Source organism: Eubalaena glacialis, chromosome 9, assembly GCF_028564815.1.
Source record: "Eubalaena glacialis isolate mEubGla1 chromosome 9, mEubGla1.1.hap2.+ XY, whole genome shotgun sequence".
Classification (NCBI taxonomy): domain Eukaryota; kingdom Metazoa; phylum Chordata; class Mammalia; order Artiodactyla; family Balaenidae; genus Eubalaena; species Eubalaena glacialis.
Genome location: NC_083724.1, coordinates 24,424,983 through 24,450,631, shown reverse-complemented (window position 1 = coordinate 24,450,631; position 25,649 = coordinate 24,424,983). Strand labels below are relative to the sequence as shown.

Genomic DNA, 25,649 nt, shown 5'->3' with positions numbered 1-25,649 from the left:
AGATGATCTCCCTGGGCTATGCAGCAACTCCCCACTAGCTATCTATTTTACATTTGGTAGTGTATATATGTCCATGCTACTCTCTCACTTCGTCCCAGCTTCCCCTTCCCCACTGTGTCCTCAAGTTCGTTCTCTACGTCTGCGTCTTTATTCCTGCCCTGCCACTAGTTTCATCAGTACTGTTTTTTTAGATTCTATATATATGTGTTAGCATACGGTATTTGTTTTTCTCTTTCTGACTTACTTCACTCTGTATGACAGTCTCTAGGTCCATCCACTTCACTGCATATAACTCAGTTTTGTTCCTTTTTATGGCTGAGTAATATTCCATTGTATATATATGTGCCACATCTTCTTTATCCATTCATCTGTCGATGGACACTTAGGTTGCTTCCATGTCCTGGCTATTGTAAATAGTGCTGCAATGACCATTGTGGTACATGACTCTTTTTGAATTATGGTTTTCTCAAGGTATATGCCCAGTAGTGGGATTGCTGGGTCATATGGTAGTTCTATTTTTAGTTTTTTAAGGAACCTCCATACTGTTCTCCATAGTGGCTGTATCAATTTACAGTCCCACCAACAGTGCAAGAGGGTTTCCTTTTCTCCACACCCTCTCTAGCATTTATTGTTTGTAGATTTTTGATGATGGCCATTCTGACCAGTGTGAGGTGATACCTCGTTGTGGTTTTGACTTGCATTTCTCTAAAGATTAGTGATGTTGAGCATCTTTTCATGTGTCTGTTGGCCATCTGTATGTCTTATTTGGAGAAATGTTTATTTAGGTCTTCTGCCCATTTTTTGATTGGATTGTTTGTTTTTTGATATTGAGTCGTATGAGCTTTTCATATATTTTGGATATTAGCCCCTTGTCAGCCACATCATCTGCAAATATTTTCTCGCATTTTGTAGGTTGTCTAGCACATGAAGTTGCTCTCCTTAGCATTGCAGAATCCTAGACATAGGTGGAACCGTAGAGCGAAGCTGGTCCAACTTGCTCATATTACATGCCGAATCTAAGGCCCAGAAACAATAAGGGACTAGTCTGAGTCACTGAGGGGTTAGTGGCGAAGCATCCATATGAAGACAGGTGTCCTGAGTCCCAGTTCAGTGCTCATGTGGCTTCATGGTGGGAATATCACAATTCGTTGAGGGTGGTGATAGGGAGACTACCTTCTGCGGGTGAATCTGATTATGTAATTTCTGGCATTTGGGACTTCCTCAGAGCTCTCAACCATTCTCCTTGTACAGAGAGTGCTCATTTTTTTCACCATAGTGGGCTTATCAATATGGTACCAAGAAGCAGATCTTACTTTCTGATGAGAGCTGTATCAGACTACTTTCCTTCTTGATCTCCAGAGAAGACCGCTAAAGGGAAGCACTCCTAGCAAACAGTTTGATATTATGACCATTAAAGCAAAAATGTAGCTATATGTTTAAACAATTATTTAAAGAGTAACAGTATGGGCAGACCATAAAAATAGCCTTAAGATATAATTCATGTGGATTATAAAGTATCTACTAAAGACTTTAAGCTGAAACTCTCCTGTGTTATGCATTTGACTTGGCAGTAACAGACTAGCAATATTAACTGTTAGGTGTAAATTAGTAACAATTTTACATCCAAACTCTATATGGTGTTTCTTAAGATTTTAGGTGTTATGTTATCCTTTCAAAAACCAGCTCCTAGAGAAATGGAAATAAAAACACAAATAAACAAATGGGACCTAATGAAACTTAGAAGCTTTTGCACAGCAAAGGAAACCATAAACAAGACCAAAAGACAACCCTCAGAATGGGAGAAAATATTTGCAAATGAAGCAACTGACAAAGGATTAATCTCCAAGATTTACAAGCAGCTCATGCAGCTCAATAACAAAAAAACAAACAACCCAATCCAAAAATGGGCAGAAGACCTAAATAGACATTTCTCCAAAGAAGATATACAGATTGCCAACAGACACATGAAAGAATGCTCAACATCATTAATCATTAGAGAAATGCAAATCAAAACTACAATGAGGTATCATCTCACACCAGTCAGAATGGCCATCATCAAAAAATCTAGAAACAATAAATGCTGGAGAGGGTGTGGAGAAAAGGAAACCCTCTTGCACTGTTGGTGGGAATGTAAATTGATACAGCCACTATGGAGAACAGTATGGAGGTTCCTTAAAAAACTAAAAATAGAACTACCATATGACCCAGCAATCCCACTGCTGGGCATATACCCTGAGAAAACCATAATTCAAAAAGAGTCATGTAACAAAATATTCATTGCAGCTCTATTTACAATAGCCAGGACATGGAAGCAACCTAAGTGTCCATCACTGGATGAATGGATAAAGAAGATGTGGCACATATATACAATGGAATATTACTCAGCCATAAAAAGAAATGAAATGGAGGTATTTGTAGTGAGGTGGATGGAGTTAGAGTCTGTCATACAGAGTGAAGTAAGTCAGAAAGAGAAAAACAAATACAGTATGCTAACACATATATATGGAATCTAAGAAAAAAAAAAAAAAAAAGGTCATGAAGCACCTAGTGGCAAGACGGGAATAAAGATACAGACCTACTAGAGAATGGGCTTGAGGATATGGGGAAGGGGAGGGGTAAGATGTGACAGGGTGAGAGAGTGGCATGGACATATATACACTACCAAATGTAAAATAGATAGCCAGTGGGAAGCAGCCGCATAGCACAGGGAGATCAGCTCGGTGCTTTGTGACCACCTAGAGGGGTGGGATAGGGAGGGTGGGAGGCAGGGAGACGCAAGAAGGAAGAGATATGGGAACATATGTATATGTATAACTGATTCACTTTGTTATAAAGCAGAAACTAACACACCATTGTAAAGCAATTATACTCCAATAAAGATGTTTAAAATAAATAAATAAATAAAATAAAATAAAATAAAATATGCCAAAAAAAAAAAAAACCAGTCGTGAAGTTTGAACTAATCAATGTCTTCTTTTCCTATTTAAAATTCTTTCTGTTGACTTTATAATTTCTGTTAAAAACAATACAAAGCAAGCACTTCCCTCTTTTACCAAAAGATGGCAAGCTCAAGGCCAAGTAGTCAGGTGAATAAAAGAGAATTTACCTACGTGGAAATGCTGATCTAAACTAAGCAATGAGAATGAATATAGCTGTAGAATTCTCTACTCCACCTGGTGATGTTGAGGGTTGGATGGGTGCATGGCGAGGCAGAATAGTGTGATTACAGGAAATCTAATTTACTTGTCCTTTTGACCAAGCCTTTTAAACTGACTCTAGATTCTGTTACTTAGTTTTGTAAGATCGGAAAACTACATACGAACTTAGTTTTTAGTACACTCAACTACAAACCCATGTGCCAGTTTATTTACTTTATAGTGGATGGACATTGCAGGGAGCTTGACAAGTGTTATCTCTCCATTTAGGTAACTACTTTCAAAGCCTGAATATAATCAAAATCATAATGGGTGACCTTGAAGTCAGAGCCAGGAGAGAGGGTCTTAATATCTAATGGCATTGAGATCAGATAACTGATCTCTAATGGGGATGTGTCTTGCTGAGCAAATTCAGCATTCAAGTTAGCTGGACAGGCAATTGGACTAAGCTGAGTGGGCACCTCTTTGATTGTTTTATACCTGGTCACTCAGGTTCTCAGTTTTCAGACTGACCATCTTCCTTTGTTTCCTCAGACATATAAATGGCATTCGTTCTACAGCAACATTAAACAGGGAATTATAATCCAACCATGACTGACATGACATTCTGATTCCTTAATAGAAAAAGCTCATTGGGTCCCCATTTGCAAGTTGACTTTCCACAGTTTAATTCTCGAAACATCACCTTCCTTCTTAGTGTAACCTATGTAAAGCCTGGCACTCTGGTGATCCAGTTTTAGCATGAAGTCATGTTCAAAGAAACAGTGTAGTAGACAAAAGTCCAGTATCCTTACTGGCATCTTTTGGAGAATGTCAAAGGGGATTCATTTCATAAGCGACAATAAAATATCTGAAGATTCTCTCTCCCTGGTCTTTTGGTCTTAATATCTCAGCCCCTTTATTTTTAAATTCTTGAATTTCAAAACTGTCCCCACCCCTTGCAGTTCTTTGTCATCCCATCTCTCCTTTTCTCCATCTTCAGTTTCCCCCTGTATCTAGCATATCCCCCATTCCCTTTCCAAGTGCAAACTACTTACAACAGTCTGGTTTGTGCACTTCTCCAGCACTCTACTTCTTTCTCTGGTGCTGCATTGCCAAAGCCTAGGGACCAGCTGGCCCAAAGTCACATACAGGCCTGTGTGATGGGGAGGGACACACAATTGCCTTAAGCTCACAATGGGAGAAGTCGACACAAAATTTCCTTTATCTAGCAATAGGAGGAGGAGATGTTGTAACATTTCAATTTTAAAATATTTTCTTTTTTAAAAAATTTTTGTTGAAGTATAGTTGATTTACAATGTTGTGTTAATTTCTGCTATACAGCCAAGTGACCCAGTTATATATATATATATATATGTGTGTATATATATATATATATATATATGTATGTATGTGTATATATATATATATATATACATTCTTTTTCATATTCTTTTCCATTATGGTTTATCACAGGATATTGAATATAGTTCCCTGTGCTATACAGTAGGACCCTGTTGTTTATGCATCCTATGTATACTAGTTTGCATCTGCTGATCCCAAACTCCCAGTACTTCCCTCCCCCACCCCTCCTCGCCCTTGGCAACCACAAGTCTGTTCTCTATGGCCATGAGTCTGTTTCTGTTTTGTAGATAAGTTCATTTGTGTCATATTTTAGATTCCCCATGTAAGTGCTATCATATGATATTTGTCTTTCTCTTTCTGACTTATTTCGCTTAGTATGATAATCTCTAGGTCCATCCATAACATATTTTCTTTTCCCCCCTCTCATCTAAATTCTGGGATGTCTCAGTGGCAATAGTGCCATGAGGAGGTTTTCCGGTTCCTTCCCACTGCTGCACCCTGGGGCCCTAGGTATCAGCCCTAGTCAGAGTGGACCTCAGCAGAGGAAAGGAAGCACCGTCTCTTTGCTTCTCACAGCCTTCCCTGCTCAGCCTCTTCTCTCTCTCACTGTTTCTCACAGACTCAGTAGGGACCCCTCCCCCAGCCACTCCCTTGCATTCCCCAAAGCCTGGTTGCAGCCCAGGCAGCAGGAGAGAAGAGGGAGTCTGCCTGAAGCTGCACCAGGGTGGACATGGGCTTCCTAGCTACTTCTAATACCTGTCTTCCCATCATACTTATTAACCGCCTTCGAACAGTGTCCTCCATTCTATGTGGTGGCTCCTTACTACACTAAGAGTTGATAGTTTCATAATGTTGCAATACTTCCAGAAAATACTTGCCAGGAAAATATGTAGTTCATAGAAAGATGATGAAAGTGGCTTGCTAGGCCTCCCAGATCGTGGAAGGATCTGGAAATCTTCCTAATGGATTGAGATCACTTCTTTCCAGATGTCTCTTGAGGCACATTCCCCCTGAATAGTTTGCTACTGTCAGCTCGTTATGCTTTCCCTGGAATTTCTACTTCCCCCAGCCTTTCTCCCCAGAGTGAGCTTTCCATGATTCTTTCCCAGAATGAGATTTTTCAACTCTTGTCTTCTGTGCAAAGCCATAAAGGTTTATTCCATATGGGCTGCATCTTCAACAGAAAGATACTTCTGGTTTTGTGGACTGACGGCTAATGTGTTTTCAGTGAGGTATTTTACTGCCAGTGAAATCATGAGTGCAAATTCATGATGCATTTGAGTTGAGGGATCTGGACAAACAGGAACATGGTGGGAGGAGAACAAGTATCTCATTCAAAGATTCTTACTGAGTGTCTGTTACATGTCTCTACCGTGCAACAGTCTAGACTTTGGAGATGCATGAGCCAAGATCCTTGTCCTCAAGATGCCCATAGTTTGGTAGAGGGAGAAGATGTGTAAACTGTTAAGTGCATAAAGTCCTAAAGTGCTCAAGGTACTAATGTAGAAAGATCCACAGCCCATGAAGGGAAGAAAGAAGGAAGGGGTGATGAATTCTCTTTGGAGGGAGCAGAGAAGTCTTCTGTACTTGTCAGAACTCTTTGAGCTGCAAGTGACAGAAACACCACTCAAACTAGCTTAAGCAGAAGGGAGATTATGAGTGTATATAATTTAGGAAGCCCACGGATGGTTCTGGCTTCATGCATAACTAGATCTGGGACTCAAACAATCTCACTTGGATCCTCCTTTCTCTGTCTTCCAGCTCTGCTTCTCTCTGCGGGTTAACCTTTCTCCGGCATGGATGTGTTTCTTCCATGTGGCTTGGGAAAATTGCCACTCAGATAGACATTATCCCAGCTTAACCTTAGTGAAAAGGGAGCTTTTCTCTCCCAGTATTCATGTGTCTATTCCCAGAAATGCCTCTTCTTGGTTCTGCTTTGGTCCTTTAGCTGCTCCTTGGACCAGTCCCTACTGCAATGAGATAAGGTAGTTTGATTGTCCTAACCTGTATCACACACAAGTCCTGGTGGCAGGAATGAGCCGGGCTATATGTGACTAATCATAACTGGCATTTCCACCACCATTTATAGTGAGGGTATGTGGGTTCTCTGATGGAAGAAAGACTGGGCAGGTGGTTGCTCTGGCTTTATGGATATTTAAGCTGTGTTGTCAAAGAGAAAAAGGTTTTCATTAGATGAAGGAGTGAGGGAAATCCATTATTGTTAGAGGAAGCAGTAAGAGCAAAACCAGGAAGGCATGAACCCACCTGGCAGATCAGGACACTTCAGATCATGTGTTGAGGCTGGAGCATATGATTAGGGGGGTCATGGCTTGAGATGAAACTGTGAGATACGGAGGGCCCTCTTGGCCATGGGAAGGAACTTACTATTTGCACTGTGGGCAATGAGAGACATTTCTGGGATTTTAGGCCAGGGATGGAAGTAGTCAGATTTCCATTTTAGAATATCACTAAAGCAGAGGGTGACTTGCTCAGAGCCAAGCCTCAGAGGCAGGAAGACTAGTGAGGAAACCACTGCAGTAATCCAGATGGAAAGAGGGTATAAACAGTTCAGCGCTATAGCATGTGAAAGATACTGATGTAGAGTAGTCTACCTGGGGGGGTGGGAAGATAAAGGAGGGAATATTAAGGTTGTAATAAAGTTTCTAGTGGGAGGTAGAAGGCGTGGAAAATGACGAACAGTATCATCAGGACTTGGTCTTTTAAGACAGTGGAGTGTTTAGAATAAATCAGATTTCCAACTTGGGTCATGTCATTTTCTGAGATGAGGAATACAGAAGGAATAGATGTGAGAGTAGGGGAGGAGGGATGGCCGAGAGGATGACTTAAGGGTTAGGTTTGAGGCACTGGATATGAACATTTGGCAGTTGGATAGGGGGACCTGGAGCTCAAAGGAGAGATCTAGGCTGAAAATATAGATCTGCTAGTTATCTATACTGATATTATATAGGTTGTATAGTTGATGAGAGTAAAGAAAATCATGTAGGCTAAATGTCTACATTTAGACATTTGAGAAGGAGTGAGAAGAGAACCCAAGAGCTAATGGTTTTGCCTTGATTAAGGGAAGGAGAAGTCTGGGAAGCAGCAAGCTCGCCAGGTGAGGAGCATGGCCTGGACCAAGCAAGCAAGCATCAGGAAGCCAACGGTGGCCCCCTCGAACTTGCTGTACTATGACTCATATGTAACTCTGTACGCAGGCTGATTGCACATCTTACCTCTTGTCCAGTCAGGAGTGATTTCAAGACCTAACTCCATCACTGTGGAAGGGGACATAAAGAATCCCACAATAGCCATAGATGCAAAAGGGTCCTTGTGACAGGGCTAAGCCCAGAGTCTTCGTCAGATAGAACACAGATGAGAACATGCTGTTACTGACGCCTGGTTGCATGTGTTAACAACTCTTTGATTTCTAGCTTCAACCCAATATGGAGTTTCCTCAGGGGAGATATGAATACAGAATAAATGGGAAAGCACCACTTTCCCACTGTTGCCCGTTCCTACACCAGCACTCTCTGTGTGGCTCAAAGCCAAGATACCATATTGCCCCACCCTCTAGATCCTATTAGTCCTGAGCCTCATCAATTCTATTTGTATTTGTCCTTTTCTTCCCAATCTGATTGGAACGGCTCTGAGCTAGGATGGGCTTGTTAGTTCATCCATCCCCACCATACCCCAGGGTGAATGTTGCATCCTCCTAAGACATTTTTAAAATGTATTTTTTACTGAGGTATAGTTGATTTACAGTGTAATGTTAATTTCTGGTGTACAGCAAAGTGATTCAGCTATATATATATATATATATATATATATATATATATATATATATATATATATATATATTCTTTTCCATTATGGTTTATCACAGGATATAGAGTATACTTCCCTGTGCTATACAGTAGGACCTTGTTGTCTATCCATTCTATGTATAATAGTTTGCATCTGCTAACCCCAAACTCCCCCACCCCACATCGTGGCAATCCATCCCTCCCCCATTACCCCTCCCCCCAGCAACCACAAGTCTTTGCTCTATGTCTGTGCGTCTGTTTCTGCTTGGTAAATAAGTGCATTTGTGTCATATTTTAGATTCCACATAAGTGATATCATATCGTATTTGTCTTTCTCTTTCTGACTTCACTTAGTATGATAATCTCTAGGTCCATCCATGTTTCTGCAAATGGCATTATTTCATTCTTTTTTATGGCTGAGTAGTATTCTATTGTACATATATATATATATATATATATATATATATATTCCATTGTATGTGTACAGACACAGCACATCTTCTTTATCCATTCATCTGTCAGTAGACATTTAGATTGTTTCCATGTCTCGGCTATTGTAAGTAGTGGTGCTGTGAACACTGGGGTGCATGTATCTTTTCAAATTATAGTTTTGTCTGGATACATGCCCAGGAGTAGGATTGCTGGATCATATGGCAACTCTATTTTTAGTTTTTTGAGGAACCTCCAGACTGTTCTCCATAGTGGCTGCACCAATTTACATTCCCACCAACAGTGCAGGACTTCTTTCTAAGACATTTAATGATCTTTTCATCCAGAGGTCAGCAGACTATGAAGATGGGCTAAATCTGGCCCCCACCTGTGTTTGTCAATGAAGGCTCATTAGAGCACAGACACGCTCATTTATTTATAGATTGTCTACAGCTGTTTTTGTACTGCAATGGCAGCATTGAGTAGTTGCAACAGAGACTGTATGTCCCACAAAACCTAGAATGTTTACTGTCTGGCCATTTACAGGAAATGTATCCCAATTCCTATTAATCCATCCTATATACCAGTGCCAGATAATGTTCCTAAAATGCCATTTCACCGTATTACTCTCTTGCTTAGCACCCTACAATGAGGTTACATTGTCCGTGTAATAAAATCCAAGCTTCTTGACCTGGCACCCAAGGTCCTCAGAGGTCTAGTCCTAGCCAGTCTTTCGAATCATCGATCTCTATTCCTAAAGGCAAGCCCTGCACCTGAGTTTTATTTCTCTCCTCATTGTCCCTGGAATATGCAGTGTATTTCTACCCTTACTCACACATTCCTTGGAATGTGCTGCCCATTAATCTGTATCTACCTAATTCCTACCTTAGTTAGTTCCTTAAAGAACTAACTTAAAACCTGCATCTTTCATGATCATATCTGTTCACAGTGACCACCAATGAGTCTACTCATATAAAGATTCCCCGCTTGTACCATCTGGTGATATTTCTTCTGTTCAAGGCATGGTTCACCAATATGATGGAGGGCAATGTGCAGAGTGAGAACTTTATGTGAACAAAGGCTCAGAGGTGGGAAAGCCTAGGAAGGGTTTGCAAATGACCAGATCTGTAATTAGAACATTGTCTTTGTCCATTCAGTCTTCTCTAATGAAATACCACAGACTGGGTGGCTTATAAACAACCGAAATTTTTTGTCTCACAGTTCTAAGAAGTCTTAGAAGTCTAAGATCAAGGCACCCACTGATTTGGTGTCTAGTGGGGGCCTGCACCTGGTTCACAGGCAGCTGTCTTGCTGCTGTGTCCTCACATCGTGGAAGGGGTGAAAGAGCTGTCTGGGGTCTCTTTATGAGAGCACTGATCTCATTCATGAGCTCCACCCTCATGACCTAATCACCTCCCAAAAGTCCCACCTCCTAATACCATTATCACCTTGGGGATTAAGTTTCAAAATACGAATTTTGGGGAGAACACAAACATTCAGTCTGTAGCACACACAGCACTCAATTAACATGGATGGAATTATTGAGTCATCAGCATCTTGTACCTGTGACATACTATGTTTTTTTTTTTGATTCTTTTTTTAAAAATTAATTAATTGCTGTGTTGGGTCTTCGTTGCTGCGCGCCAGCTTTCTCTAGTTGTGGCGAGCGGGGGCTACTCTTCGTTGCGGTATGCGGGCTTCTCATTGCGGTGGCTTCTCTTGTTGCAGAGCATGGGCTCTAGGCATGCAGGCTTCAGTAGTTGTGGCACACAGGCCCAGTAGTTGTGGCTCGTGGGCTCTAGGGCGCAGGCTCAGTAGTTGTGGCACACGGGCTTAGTTGCTTCTCAGCATGTGGGATCTTCCTGGACCAGGGCTCGAACCCGTGTCCCCTGCATTGGCAGGCAGATTCTTAACCACTGTGCCACCAGGAAAGTCCCCGACATACTATGTTTTGATTCTGGATTTAAATATAGGACAACTCCGTACCTTGATAGACCGTGGGAATGAAAGATAAAGTCCAGTAAACCTACTGTTGAGAAATTCTAGAATAAAGAGATAGTGGCTGGTTCTGGAGGTCCTTGCTTTGTCATTGGTACCTTTTAAAATTTTTATTTATTTATTTTTTTATTGAAGTATAGTTGATTTACAGTGTTGTTACAATCTCTGCTGTACAGCAAAGTGACTCAATTATACACATATAGACATTCTTTTTTTAATATTCTTTTCCATCATGGTTTATCACAGGATATATTGAATATAGTTCTCTGTGCTATACAGTAGGACCTTGTTGTTTATCCATTCTATATATAATAGTTTGCATCTGCTAATCCCAAACTCCCAATACGTCCCTCCCCCACCTCCCTCCCCCTTGGCAACCACAAGTCTGTTCTCTATGTCTGTGAGTCTGTTTCTGTTTTGCAGATAAGTTCATTTGTACCATATTTTAGATTCTACATATAAGTGATATCATATGGTGTTTGTCTTTCTCTTTCTGACTTACTTCACTTAGTATGACAATCTTTAGTTGCATCCATGTTGCTGCAAATGGCATTATTTTGTTCTTTTTTATGGCTGAGTAGTATTCCATTGTATATATGTACCATATCTTCTTTATCCATTCATCTGTTGATGGACATTTAGGTTGTTTCCACGTTTTGGCTATTGTGAATAGTGCGGCTATGAACTTCGGGGTGCGTGTATCTTTTTGAATTATAGTTTTGCCCAGGTACATGCCCAGGAGAGGGATTCATATGATAATTCTATTTTTGGTTTTCTGAGGAACCTCCAGATTGTTTTCCGTAGTGGCTGCACTTACTTATATTCCTTTGAGATGCTGGATGGGTGGGCTCTCCTCAATGGTCCTCACTTTTCCCATCTGCTGCCATATATTGTGTGTTCTTGGGCATCCTCTGGGATTAGCAGCATCAGTGATGCACCATGGATTGGAGTTCTTTGGTAAATAGTAAGTTCCTAAAATGTCCTCAGGCCTTACTTTGCCAGGGAGGTTATGTCCCTGACTTGGATATTATGTCCCAGTGGCTTGAGATTATAAGCTACTATTTCTTAAAAGTCTGTGCATTACACAGAAAAACTTGGTTATAACATAAATTTTTACTATGTTGATTTGAATAGCAGTGGTACAAGCACATCCCCAGAAACATAGCAACTACATAAAGTAAAAGCTTCCCTTAACACAGAGCAGAGCAACCAGGCTTTTACATTATTGTCTTCTCCAGGATTTGGCTGTTGTAGTGTAAAATGCCATTATGTCTTGTCCAACAAGTTTCCCCTGCATATGTGAGTAAAGGGAAATAATCCATTGCAGTAAATGTCTCAATAAACCACCCCCTTATGCACTTTGGAAACAAAACATTGAACAAGTAAGCTATCGTAAGGGCAATCCTTTCTATTCTTCAATTAATCACTTTTATGTGATGTTTATTGTCTATATTGGAGATGTATAGAGAAGAAAAATACTAAGCATACACTCCAATGGAACAGTTATGCTCTGAATACAAGGGAAATACATCCCTTTAAAACCAGTTTCTAGGCATTGCCTAGAAGTATACATGTGACAGTAAGTGTAATGGCAAATAATATTTATTCAGCATTTACTGTGTGCCAGGTCATTGTTCTAGGTCCTTTAGATATATCATCTCATTTAATCCGTGCCCCAGCCATATGGTTTAGGTACAATTCTTATCTCCTCTTTATGCAAGAGAAGACTTAGATCCAGGGAGGTAAAAGAATTCGTCAGAGGTCATACAAGCAGCAAATAGAAAAGCTGGGAGGTGGACCCAGGCAGACCAAGTCTAGACTTCACATTTACCATAACCTCAGCAAGCCCTCCCAACATGAAGTGCTCCCTCCGAGATGAACTTTAACAAAGATCACCCATCTAATTTGCAGTGTTTGGTAGGTTCAACTGGATGATTTGTCCTATAAAATTTGAAATTGCATTGCATTATTTATATGTAGGATTTTGATAACAGGAATTTAACCCCAGAATTTCCCCGTTTATTCTATCATCTTTGCAGTTGATAACAACCTCTGTCTTCACAATTGAGACATTTTTATTCTTTGTCTCTAAATTAACACTGCACAGAACATGACTCTGTGTGTGTGCATGTGTGTGTGTATGTGCGTGTGTGTGTGTGTAGAAGCTGCCTTTTCTTCTGGATTAAATTGTTGCAGCTTGGCTGAGTGAAGAGAATTTCTCCCACTCACCGAGCCCACAGCAGACATGTTAAGAGAAGGCTGCTGCTTACAACGCACCCAGACACGGAAGGGCAGGTGACAACGGTGTGTGTGTCCAGCGTCTCTGGAAGGGTCTCTACAGATGTGTACAGCTGCTGCTGCTTCCTACCTTCAAATTCCTGGAGCCAACACCCACCCACTCTTACAGCCTCTCTCTCTCTCTTTTTATTTTCAAGGAAAAAAGAAAGAGGCAGACAGAAATAGAAGGCAAGCGCCAAGAGCTGGACGAGCAGATACTTCTGCTGCAGCATTCCAAGGTAAGCGGCTGATCCCACAAACCTGTTCCGTTATTAGACATGCAGATCACACGCCAGAGATCTGGGCAGAGCCTGCCCTGGTGTGAAGGTGCTGCCGCGGGCTGCACCAGCCCTTTTTCATTGTCAGGAAACCATCTCTGGGCTTGTGAATTTCTCAAATTCAGGGCATTGTTACAGCATTCCAGTTTCTGCAAGCATGATGAGCTGATAGGTGCCTGTGGATGGGTTGGGGGTGTGTGTGCCTGTGAACCGTGGTGGTTATATATAGAAATTGGAGGAGAATTTCCACATGGTGGGTGAGGCAGTGTTCCAGGGCTGTGTCTCCAGTACATAGATGCTGTGTGTGTGTGTGTGTGTGTGTGTGTGTGTACAGAGGTTCCCAAAGATACATTTAACATGCTCTTTATTAAATTAAAAATATTAATCTTTTCTTTCTTGATCTGGAGCAAAGGGAGATAAGAGCAGTATGGTCTGATAAATGAGCAGTGCTGTGCACTTCAGGTTATTCATGTGTTTTCTTTCTACTTTAACAATTTTGAAAGTGTCCTGTTAGAACACTGTCAAAGACAGTATTGAAATGATTTGACTTGATTGGTTTCCATTGCACCATGAGAGAGAGAGGGATGCTTATTTATTTATTTTTCTTTAAAACATAATGCACTTAAGCATCATAATTGATGACAACCCAGGAGAAAGCTCTGTCACTGTCACAAGGGCTCCACTGGTTGCAGAATGTTGCTTTCTGCAGGCTCAGAGAATAGTGTGTCCAGTGGCCAGCTGGGAGTTGCTGCTTGCTTTTCACCGCTCCTGGGCTTTTTTAGAAAAACCCTCTCGTGCTCACACCTGACATTACATGTACAGAAATTGCGTCGCTCAGAGGGCTAGTTGGGAAGGTGGGGCTGACTCTCCAGGTGATGCTGGGTGTGGATTATTTTTTAACAAGATGAACCTTTACGGTTGCATTTCCCATTCTTTTCTAGAAGACGGGGTTGTGCTGAATGAATCCTCAGAATAAAATTATCAGCAAGCGAGTTCCTGATTTTAAATAGCAGCATGAGGGGATGTAGGGACATGTGTATGCATATGGCTGATTCACTTTATTGTGCAACAGAAATTAACACAGTATTGTGAAGCAATTATACTCTAATAAAGATCTATTAAAATAAAAAAATAAATAGCAGCATGACCTAAATCTGCTTCACATATTTATCAGTTCACCATTAACTTGAACTAGAGAAAGGTGTTTTAAAGGAAGAATGGCAGCACGATACTGAGAATATTGCCTGTTTCTTTCTGCTCATCATGTAAATCCATTTATGGACCTTTCTTTGTAGGAAGCTTGCATGTACCCTGTATGCCACTACTCTTTCCTTACCGCATTCCTGAGGGAGGATTGAAGGCTAAAGTTAGCATCCTCTTCTTACAGAGAGGGGGGGCTTAAACACACTTAATAGAACCGAGTGAATTGTTCAAGGTCAATCTGGACAGAGCTGGATCTCTGGCTCAGAGTATAGTCAACTCACTCCTTATAAGAGACCAAAATGTATTAAACCTCATCAAATTCTTGCTTAAAAGGTGAACTTTTGAACAAGAAGAGTGAAAGAATGAGAGGCTGTTTTTGACTAGACAGACTCCCTCCTCTTTCAGCTCAATGCGGTTCTTTGCTTCTGCATTCCTTGAATCAGAAGTCAGGCAATAAATGTATGTCAGAAGATCATAAGACATTTTGTCTTTGATCATAAGACAAAAGTTTCTTTTATCTTACCTTTCATCTTTCTGGGTGTCAAATAAGATACCAAGGATTCATTCATTGCTGATCCAGTCCAGTGTTACAATATTCTTTTCATATTCCATCTGTCCATTTTTCATCCATCCATCCATCCATCCAAACAACAGAAACAACAGTACAGATGACTTAGTATTGCATGGGGAAGCAGTGAGATTCCTTCAAAGACTTAGAAACAAGGGAATAAGATAGTTCTCTATGGTTATCCTGCTAAAATTCTCACACAGTTGATGAGATTGACTATTTAAGGGAACACCCAGCACTTTCACCAAGGTTACCTTGCTATACCTGGGGAGAAAGGATTGGAAATGATGGAAATTTAATAAGTGGAGACCAGTGCATTATAATTTCTCTTGCTGGGGAAGACCTCTGTAGTAAGGGTGGACCACTAGCCTTGAACAACGAAAAAGGGAAGCTTAGAGGTTGCAAAGGTGGTTTATTGGGTGCTACCCTGGAGAGAGACCCCAGCTCTGGGAGGTCCCGAGTGTCTCTGCTCTGAGGTGGCGTCTGCAGTAAGGTGAGGACAGTCACTGGCCTCACCGTGATGCAGGTGACACTTCCCTCATGAGTCTGCCTCTCTTTGTTCTGAGTCCATCCTCCCCAAAATAGAGTTATTTTAGTAATAAGGAGGGCGGTGCCTGATTGAGAGAGATGATCACTTCAGGCACGAGAAATGAATATGTTCTACCTTAAATCAGTTAACTGTTGACTGACCTTAAATAATGTGAGTCATCTTCCCTGTGATCATTGTTTGGAGCTTGGCAGCCTCACCCCTGGATGGTAGTAAATTCATTGAGGTTATAGTTCCCCCGTGAGCTCTTGGTGGAGACTCAGCCAGCTTCCTGATGGCAGCATAGCAGCCATGTCAGCCCCGTGTCCATCCTCAATAATGGTCATCATTTTCTTTCAGTGCCCAATATGTGCCTTTAAATACATCCCCTCAATAATGACCACATAGTAGATACTACTCTCCCCATCCTACAGGTGAGGAAACAAACTGGTGAGATCAAGTAATCTGCCCAAGAACAGGGAGACTCTGAGTGGGGGAGCCCGATTGAACCCCAGCACTGTCTCCATAACCATGCTTTCTCCAGGACACTGTTTCCTCCGAATGAAATAATTGGTCTAGAAAGATGTCAGTTACTATCGTCACTGTCTCTTTTACTCTAAGTATATTTTCATGGGCTCTGGAAAGTTTGGACCATGTGGAGATGTGCCACAGTGATGATTCGTAGTTCCTTGAAGTAGAAAATATTAAGAAATATGTCAGGAATTGCTATTTATTTTAGCATTTTTCAAAATTCCAGATGTGCTCTAAGAAAAATTATTCTCAGTGCAAAGTTAAATGGAAAAGCATTAGAATTTGATTTCATATTTATTAAGATATAATTCTCATTATCAAATAGTCTTTGGATGCTTATTCTCATGCAATGAGATATGAATTATTTAGACAGATTCACTGGTCTCTTGTCAAAACAAATAAATTTTGCAATGCAATCATCTTGATACTTGTATATTTGACTAATATATTTCCTAATTGCAATAGTTAGGGCTATATAGTAACTCCACAAAATGGAATATCATTACTTTTTATATGAATGATAAGCAAATTCTATAAGACGATGAAGAAAATGTTGAAATATTAGCTGCTACACCCCAGTGATTAGGAAACCTCCAGGTACTTTGACGTCCTAGCCAAATTAAACTCAGATTTCTTTTTATAAGATCCTTAGCTGTATTGAGTATCTGATATTTGTGATGCAAGAATTTCCAAGAAATGCTCACATAGGGGACCAGTAAGCAATTTTAATAGCTGTATTACTTTTGCTGATTATAAAAGGAAGGAATGTATGATCATTGCAAGAGTGAAATTCAAAAGTACAGCAAAATATAAAGAAAAACATATCAATTGTCTGCTCACCACCCAGATATAACCCAATATATTTTTATGGATTAAGATATGGAACCCTTACCACAGGCCTCATCAGCCTGTGAGTAAAATGAAATTATATTTACATTAGTTTCCAAAATGCATTAGCCTTTATCTCTTTTTTGATTTTTGTATTTAAATTTTATATTTAAATTCTCATACAAAATTTTATAGTTTTTATGAAGTCACATCTAACATTCATTTACTTTATAATTTCTGACCTTGATGTCGTCCTTGGAAAGAACATCTTCATCTCAGACACTTATCTATGATGTTTCTTACACTTCAGTAGTTTTAGGATTAAAATCTAGAATTTATTTTCCTGTAAGGAATAAGATAGGAATAACTTTACTTTTTACTGATGGTGAGACAGTTGCTTCAACATGATTTGTTGATTAATTCATCCTTTTCCCCACTGATTTAAATGTCTTCTTTATTATATACATATTTCCCATTTATACTCGAGTCTGCTATTTGTGGATTCTTTTTATTCCATTAATCTGCCATTCCTGGGCCAACTCCATTCTCTTTAATCCCTCTAGCCTTTTAATATATTATAATATTTCATAAAGCAAGAGCCATCATTATTCTTCTTCTGAAAAATTGTCTTGGCTTTTAATTCCATGGAAACAATTACTTATTTTTATTGTTTTTATTATGTGACTTGTGATCATGTGAGTTTAAAACAGTAAATCAACTATTGGATTATACCAGACAGACTGAATTTAATATTCCCTTTTGCCCCTTGGTTGAATTGCCAAAGATCTGTCTCTTTCATTGGTCATTTCAAGGTCCCAGCAAGAAAAGGCACTCAGTATGTATTGCCACATGAATCCCTTTGGGACTGTCGCATTTATAAAGGTTTGTATAACAGAGTCAGCATGGTCAGAATCCAATTGCTAATAACCACATCTTCAATACATAAGCTGTCTTTGAATTATTTATTCATGAGCAGGAACCCTGACTAGAGTTTTTTTCTAATCCAAGCCATGAAAATTGTCATTATATTTTAAAAACCACAACCTTTTCTCTCCAGAAGACTGAATGGAAAAAAAAAAAAAAATCAAAGAATGAATTGTGACCCTGTGAGATATTTATTGTCAACTCACCAAGGTCATTTGCTGAATAGCCCGAAGGTATCAGGAGCCTTGCTTGCAAAGACATTACAGTGTTTCTCACTATTGTGAACCATTGAAACTAATTTTAGACTTTTCTTGGTTGTTAGTCTGTGCAAAAGGCCAAGTTCAAATTTGAAAATATTGACCAGGCAGGCAGGGTACACGATGTAAAGGAACTTTATGTCTCATCCTTTTCCCCATCACATCTCCCCCCGGCCCCGTAAACAGAGCTTGAGTGGAAGTTAAAAGTTGGTTTCTTCTATGAAGTCTTGGATCGGCTTTTGTGTGGCCTGAATCATGTAACAAAACCGCAAAACCAAACCAAGATCTTATTGGGAGTCAATGGGGAGGGGGGGAGGGGAAGGAGAATAAAGAAGGGGACACAAGTGCATGAGAACACAACACAACCATTGTGCCACCCTATGTTTAAGCCATTTTTTATTAGGAGATGGAATTTAGCCAGATTCCCAACATCACCCACTAACGCAGCCAATGTCAGCTTTAGCCCGATTACGGGTGGATGAATGATTTGGAGTAAAAAGTAAAATCACAACAATATAAGAAGAAATCACAGGTAAATAAGTTTTAGAATGAGAAAGTCTTGGGTAATTTTTACACCAAAGCCAGAACTATAAGGTAAAAAAGATTGCTAGATAATGACTTTATAAAAATGACAAATGAGCAGAAAAAGATTTGGAGACTTACTGATTCATCTCCCACTTTCCACTGTCCCCCACTCACACCGGACACTCCTCACTGCTTAGCTGGATCACCCTGAAAAGTTGCTTTAGCTTAGTTACCTTATCTGTAGATTAAAAAGGTTTGATTAGACAATCTTGAAGGTCACCAAACTCTGTCCCACTTGCCAGCTATGACATTTGTCATCCCTCCACCTCGAATGCCCTTCCTTGCATCTCAAATCTCAGCTCAAACGTTTAAGTACTCAGAGAGATCTTTCCCACCTAAAGTGTCTTCCCTCAGTCCCTGTTTGTCACATCATCCTGCCTACCTCCTGCCATGCATGTATCATACTCTGAAATTATCTTGCATCCATTTTTATTGGAATGAAGACTTGGTGAGAGTGAGGACTTGCCTATCTTCCCGAGAGGTGTCTTCAGACCTGGCAGAGTGCCTGGCATGTAGGGGATGGATGGGGACCCTGCTGTTCCTGAGATGGGGGATGCAGGAGGAGAGACAGGTTTGCAAGAGGATGAGTAGTTCTTTTGGCTAGCCAGCGGGAAAGCTTATTGCATTCCTCAGGCATTTGGATAGTCCTCATGCAGTGCTACTCAGACTGTGGTCCTCGGTCTGGCGACATCAGTGACAGCATCACCTGGGAGCTTGTTAAAATTCAGACTCGGGCTTCCCTGGTGGTGCAGTGGTTGAGAATCCGCCTGCCAATGCAGGGGACACGGGTTCGAGCCCTGGTCTGGGAAGATCCCACATGCCGCGGAGCAACTGGGCCTGTGAGCCACAACTACTGAGCCTGCGCGTCTGGAGCCTGTGCTCCGCAACAAGAGAGGCCGCGATAGTGAGAGGCCCGCGCACCGCGATGAAGAGTGGCTCCCACTTGCCGCAACTAGAAAAAGCCCTCGCACAGAAACGAAGACCCAACACAGACAAAAATTAATTAATTAATGAATTAATTTAAAAAAAAATTCAGACTCCCAGGCCTTATCCCCGATTCACAGAGTCAACATCTCTGGGGGCAGGGCCCTGGAATCTGTGTTATAGCAAGCTCTCCTGGGAATGCTCATACAGACTGTAAGTTTGAGAGGCTCTGTACTAGTTTTGTTTTCCGAGGCTGGACCGGCCCACAGAGCAAGAACCAGATTTACTTCAGGAGGTCTCTCCATCGGCCTTTCAGGAGCCCTATCAAGACTCCGTGTGTCAGCTGCCAGCTCCCCGTCTGCTGCTTCTTTGTCTTGACTCTTCACAGTTGCCTCCACTTGACAAATGTGAAATTTTGACAGTTCTTAGTACCTGCACGCTTTGATAGACTTTTTTTTTTTTCTGATGTGTGTTACTTGGACAATAAGGGCATAAGAAAAGAATACTTTTTAGTTCTGGTTTTCACTTCTGCTGAGCTCTGCTTGTCACTAAATTCTGAAACACTCAGGCGGCCAATGAGAGCCAGAGCGATACAGGGAAGGTGGTGCTTTTGGCGGACGTGCGTGATCAGTACACACAGGTGCCTTACATCCGAGGCCCTAACACAGTCAGCTCTATGGTACAAGACGAGGGGATCTGGAGTAGGTTAAGGAAGCCTCTGGCGGCAAATGGATTTGAATTGGTGGTTTTCCCTGACAGCAATTACTTTGGGGCCAAGTGAAAACTCAACTAAGCATTTTTGGTTTTGTAATGTCAAAACACCTTTGTGAAACAGACTTGCCTGAGACCAGGCCCACTGTCCTGTTCTGTTAGATCCTCTCTTCCTAGCTCCACCTGTTTGAGGATGTTTTGGTGATGTCACTGCTGTATCCAGCAAAGGGACAGATCTGGGGGCACATATGTTTTTGGTGTTCATGGTCACCAGGCTGCTTTTGTCAGAAGCACTGACCAATGGCTGGGGCTAAATCAGCCAGAAAATGGGGTGGGGTGGGATAATTCAACCCTTCCCTTGGTGGCAGGAGGCACTGGGTGAAGAAGAGCAGACAGAACATTCCCAAAATCAGCCACTTCCTCGCATTTCAAGAAGCCCTGGCTTGTAGAGCATCTCCTGCTGGGGCACAGAAAGCCGGGACTCTCCATGGCTGCCTTTCCAGAAGGGTCCACACACCAAGTCTGAGGTTGCCAGCATATCAGTCTCCCAAAATCCTGAGGTTTTTACCTTCCACGGGTGGAACTAGGTTAATTTCAAACATTTTAGCACAGGAAGCTCCCTGAAAGGGTGACCCCTTCCTCCCAAGTAATCAGAGTGAAAGAAAATCGAGAATTTTCCAGTTCACCCATTCACTCATTCATTGGCTGGAACTGAGCCAGGTGAGACAATGAGATGCCAAGGTGAATAAGGAATGACCGTAGCCATTGAGGAGCTGGGAGTCTACAGGGGGGACAGATATAAAAAGAAATAATTTGAGGGCAATCTAAAGAATGCTCTAGGAGTTCCCTGGTGGTCCAGTGGTTAGGACTTGGCGTTTTCACTGCTGTGGCCTGGGTTCAATCCCTGGTCAGGAAACTAAGATCCCACAAGCCGTGTGGTGCAGCCAAATAAATAAATAAATAAAATTTAAAAAATAAAGAATGCTCTAGAATATGTTCTCCACTATAGGAGACACTAATCCTGCCAGCAGAAGTGGAGGAAGGCTTCTCAGGTGGCATTTTACCTGCTCTTTCTCAGGTGAAAAGAGGAGAGACCAGGGGAACAGGACGAACGACAAGAATAAACATTCCTATAGTACTAAGTATAGACCCAGCACTTTTAATATATGAACTCATTTAAATCCTCATAACACATCTCTGAGATGAGCACAGTTGTTGTGTCCATTTTACAGATGAGGAAACTGAGGCTCAGTGAGGCTACGGGCCTGTCCTAGGTCACACAGCTAGTAAAGGGCAGACTGGCTCCAGAATCCAGACTGTTAACCATTGTTCAACCTGGTCTCTTGCCATATGCGAGTGTGATCTCCCTGGAGAATTTTGAGTGGCTTGAGTGGAGAATGGTGGTTCTGAGGGTTTTGTTTGTTTGTTTGTTTGTTCCTTCTGTAGCCCACTTAGGAAGAGAAACCAATTTACCCCACCCATTCCCACTTTCCAGTGAGGGGTGGGGGGAATCTCTGTAATAAAGCTTTGGAGAATGTAGTAGTTTGCTAGGGCTGCCATAACAAATTCCACAGACTGGGTGTCCTAAACAACAGAAATGTATTTTCCCACAATTCTAGAGGCTAGAAGTACAAGATCAAGGTGTCAGCAGGGTTAGTTTCTTCTAATGCCCTCTGCTTGGCTTGTTGATGGCTGTCTTCCTCAGGTGTCTTTACACGATCTTTCTGTGCTTGTCTGTGTCCTAATCTCCTCTTTTTATAAGCACACCAGTCATATTGGATTAGAGCCCATCCCAATGACCTCATTTAACGTTAATTTCCTCTTTAAAAACCCTATTTCCAAAATAGTCACATTCTGCAGTAGTGGGGCTTAAGACTTCAACATATGAATTTGGGGGCGGGGACACAATTCAGCCCACAGGAGAGCCACCAACATACACAAATTGCACCATGAGCTTTCACACATGATTTTATATTATTAAACAATGCCCTATAAATTTTTAAGTATTTTTTTACACTTTCCTGAGTAGTAGTTGCAAACTATTTATAACGTGTTTACTGGCAACATGTTAGCAATGATGTGTAACTGTTTAAGCACATTGGGGTGAGAGGGTGGTTCCTGTCTGCAATCACTTTAGCCGTACAGTTAGGAATCATATGTGAACAAACTTGTGTCTTTAATGAATGGAAAGCTGCAGTTCAAGAGCTATAAATATGCCTCTCTATGCACTCTAAGAGTGACCAAACAAATCTCCGCCAACGACTTGTAATTCAAAAGGAAGAATAACACCAGTGAAAACTATGGCCACCTGGATGCCACCCTGATGATGCGTTGCTAACAAAAGGTCCAACCAGAAGTGCAGGAATTCCAGCCACCAGAACTTGCTCCTGTACATCCAGCTCCTGTACATCTTGCTCCATGGTGCTGAATGGTTGCCTGACTTCTCAGTAGAATGGCAGATCAGAACCATTAATGAATTCTAATTTACTATTACTAAATGTTAGTAATTTTTAGTGACTCATTTTATAGGTTCATAATAAATAGCCCTTAATCCCATGTAAAATGAGAGTCTATGGACTTGTGTATCTTTTGCTTGTAAGAGCTATCGAAAGGAAACTAGTAGTCTGAATTGTGTATCCACAATGTTAGAGACATAGTCCATTCTCTTACTTCCGTAAATCATATTTAATTGGTTCCAAGCCATGCATGACCTGGCTCTTAGTCATCATGAGAGCTCCCTTTCTTTCACTTCCTCACCCTAACTAATGAGATCAAACAAGATTCAGATAGAGGGGATGCCAGGGAGCCAGAGAACCTAGCACTTAGTCTATGTTGACTGGCTTCAAGGCCATTATTCCTGTCCTTGCTGGGAAGAACTTGTCGCATGCCCTTCTTCTGGCAGAATTGGTGAGGCATCCTCACAGTGGTCCATTCCCATGACCACCGACCTGCCCACAGGGATGCTCAGCCATGATGTCCAGCCTCTGGCAAACATCCAGTAACCACCAAATGCCATCTAGGGAACCCAAATCAAAAATCCTGTCCTATGCCTTACATGCTTTGCTCTTCATTTTAGGGAGTTTCAACATGCCTTTCTCTTGAGCTGTTTTCATTTCCCTTCTCAAAGCACTAATCAATCACTCCCTCCTAACCACTGACCCAAAACACGAAAACTTTTCATTTTACTCCACGATTGTATTGGGACACCGACACAGGTGGGGTGCATAAGTTTAGTACCATTAAGAGACAACTGCTGAGGATGGTTGGGAGTCATTAAAAATGAGTTTTTAAGAAGAGGCATGACATAATCTTTTAAAAAGAGCACGTTAAGATGGACTGGATGTTACAGTGATCTTAGGAAATGTTATAATGGAACTGTAGTTGCATAGAAAAATGTCCTTATTTTCTAGAGACTTGTACTAAAATATTTATGGGTGCCATGTCATGATGTTTGTTATTTACTTTAAAATGCTTTGGTGGAAAGAATATATGGGAAAATACGGCAAAATGTTTATAGTTGTGAAATCCAGATGAGATTACACAGGCAAGCATCATATAGTTTCCTCTGTTTTTCTGTATGTTTTCAAATTTTTTAATAATAGAAAAGTGGAAATCAATCCTTTTGGCGGCTCTCTGGGCCTTAGGCGAGAGAGGCAAGTAGGGGGCCAAGTAGTGAGAAGCGATTCAGGCGGACACTGATGAGGGGCGGAGCTAAGATGGAGGCACCGCGGAGGGAGAGGGGGGGTGTGGACTGAAAGGTATCATCTAGTCTGTTCTCTTCGCTCATTCCCACAGTCCAAAGTGCTTCGGGAAAAATGGCTGCTGCAGGGTGTACCTGCTGGAACTGCGGAAGAGGAGGAAGCCAGGCGGCGGCAGTCTGAGGAGGATGAGTTAAGAGTCAAACAACTTGAAGGTAACATTCAGAGGTAGGTGGTTTCCAGCCCAGGCCCCCAAGCTGTGGCTTTACAGTGCAGTAACCACCGCTCTCCTCTAGGGGGCGTTTCTCAATGCCGTCACCTTTTCCCAGGGCTTTAGAATTATCTTCCTAAACAGAGTAGGTACGTTGTTGCCACTGAAACTTTTCCATATAACCCAGAATTTTGACTCTGAGTACTAAGTATTGTATTGGGCTGTCACACAGTACAGTGATGTCTTCATGGACCAACTAGGTGTGGTAAGCAGCTTGCCCCTTCACTAAATGTCCCCTTTTTGAGTTCTTCTGTCAGCTTTGTCTTTTTCCTTCTTGAGCTCAGGCTGTTAGCTGTTAGTGGGTCTGTTGTCAAATTTGCTACATTTGATCAATTTGAAATGGGAAAACTGTAGCCAAGGGTCTTGGAATTGAAACTGAGGGCACCCCTGTGAGCTGTGTGCCTGGGCTCTAAAAAGTAACTTTGTATTGTCCAGTTTCAGTGCTCAGAGGGTGAGTTGCTTCCTTTATGGTCCTCAACCAGGTTCTGAACATTTCAGTCTGGGAGATAAGTGACCTTTCTATGGCCAGTGGCTGGCCAGGCTCAGACAGAAGCAAAATAAATGTAGGTTTCCACTTGGGAACTGTAGCCACGCCAGGTCCCAGGACACCCAGCCAGAGATGTGAGATGGTGGGGGAAGATGGTGTGTGGAGATGCCTTAGAACGAAATCTCCCCCGCCACCTTATCCCACCAAATTCTGCTGGAAATCTCACCTTGGAGAGGGTCATCTCTTTCTCCTGAGGTTTTGAGCTCTTTTAAAATACAAAAAGTAATAGCTAACTTGCTACCAGTCATTTGTACCCAAGAGTGAATGAAGCTGGTGAGGGTACCTAGGGGACCCCAACAGCATCACCAAAGGGAAAAGCAGACCGACTGTAAGCCCCAAAGGCCTGTGTCCCTACTTTGCCCTTATGCCCCTTACAGAGTTCTCAGAGCAGCTTGCCCAAGCTTTGCTTGTGGGGGAAACTGGCTAAAAAAAAGTTTATATGGGATGTGTGTGTGTGTGTGTGTGTGTGTGTGTGTATGTGTACATATACATACACACACATACACGTACACACACACATTTTCTTAAAATTCAAAGGATAAAGGCTAAATAATATATATATATATATATATATAACATTGGAAAGGCTAAATTATTAAAGGCTAAATATTAGTGTGTGTGTATGTGTATATATATATACATATATATATATGTATATATATATACCATTAGAAGAAGAAATTTTAATCCTGTAAATACTGACATCAAGCTTGTGAGGACAAGTACCTCCAGAACCCCAGGAAGAGAAGGGACTTCATGTTAGACACCCAGAAGATAGAAAGGGGAGGGGGT

The 25,649-nt window shown here is 41.4% G+C and overlaps 1 protein-coding gene across 5 annotated transcripts in view; it reads left to right on the top strand.

The window, feature by feature from the left end:
• The window catches only part of PALM2AKAP2 (PALM2 and AKAP2 fusion), a 478,191-nt gene that overhangs the window by 199,402 nt on the left and 253,140 nt on the right, over positions 1–25,649 (top strand). For all 5 annotated transcript variants that reach the window (XM_061200121.1, XM_061200118.1, XM_061200120.1 and 2 more), the window contains exons 3-4: positions 13,165–13,245; positions 24,137–24,267. In XM_061200121.1, coding sequence (XP_061056104.1) covers positions 13,165–13,245; positions 24,137–24,267 — 212 coding nt within the window. The remainder of the gene's footprint in view (positions 1–13,164; positions 13,246–24,136; positions 24,268–25,649) is intronic.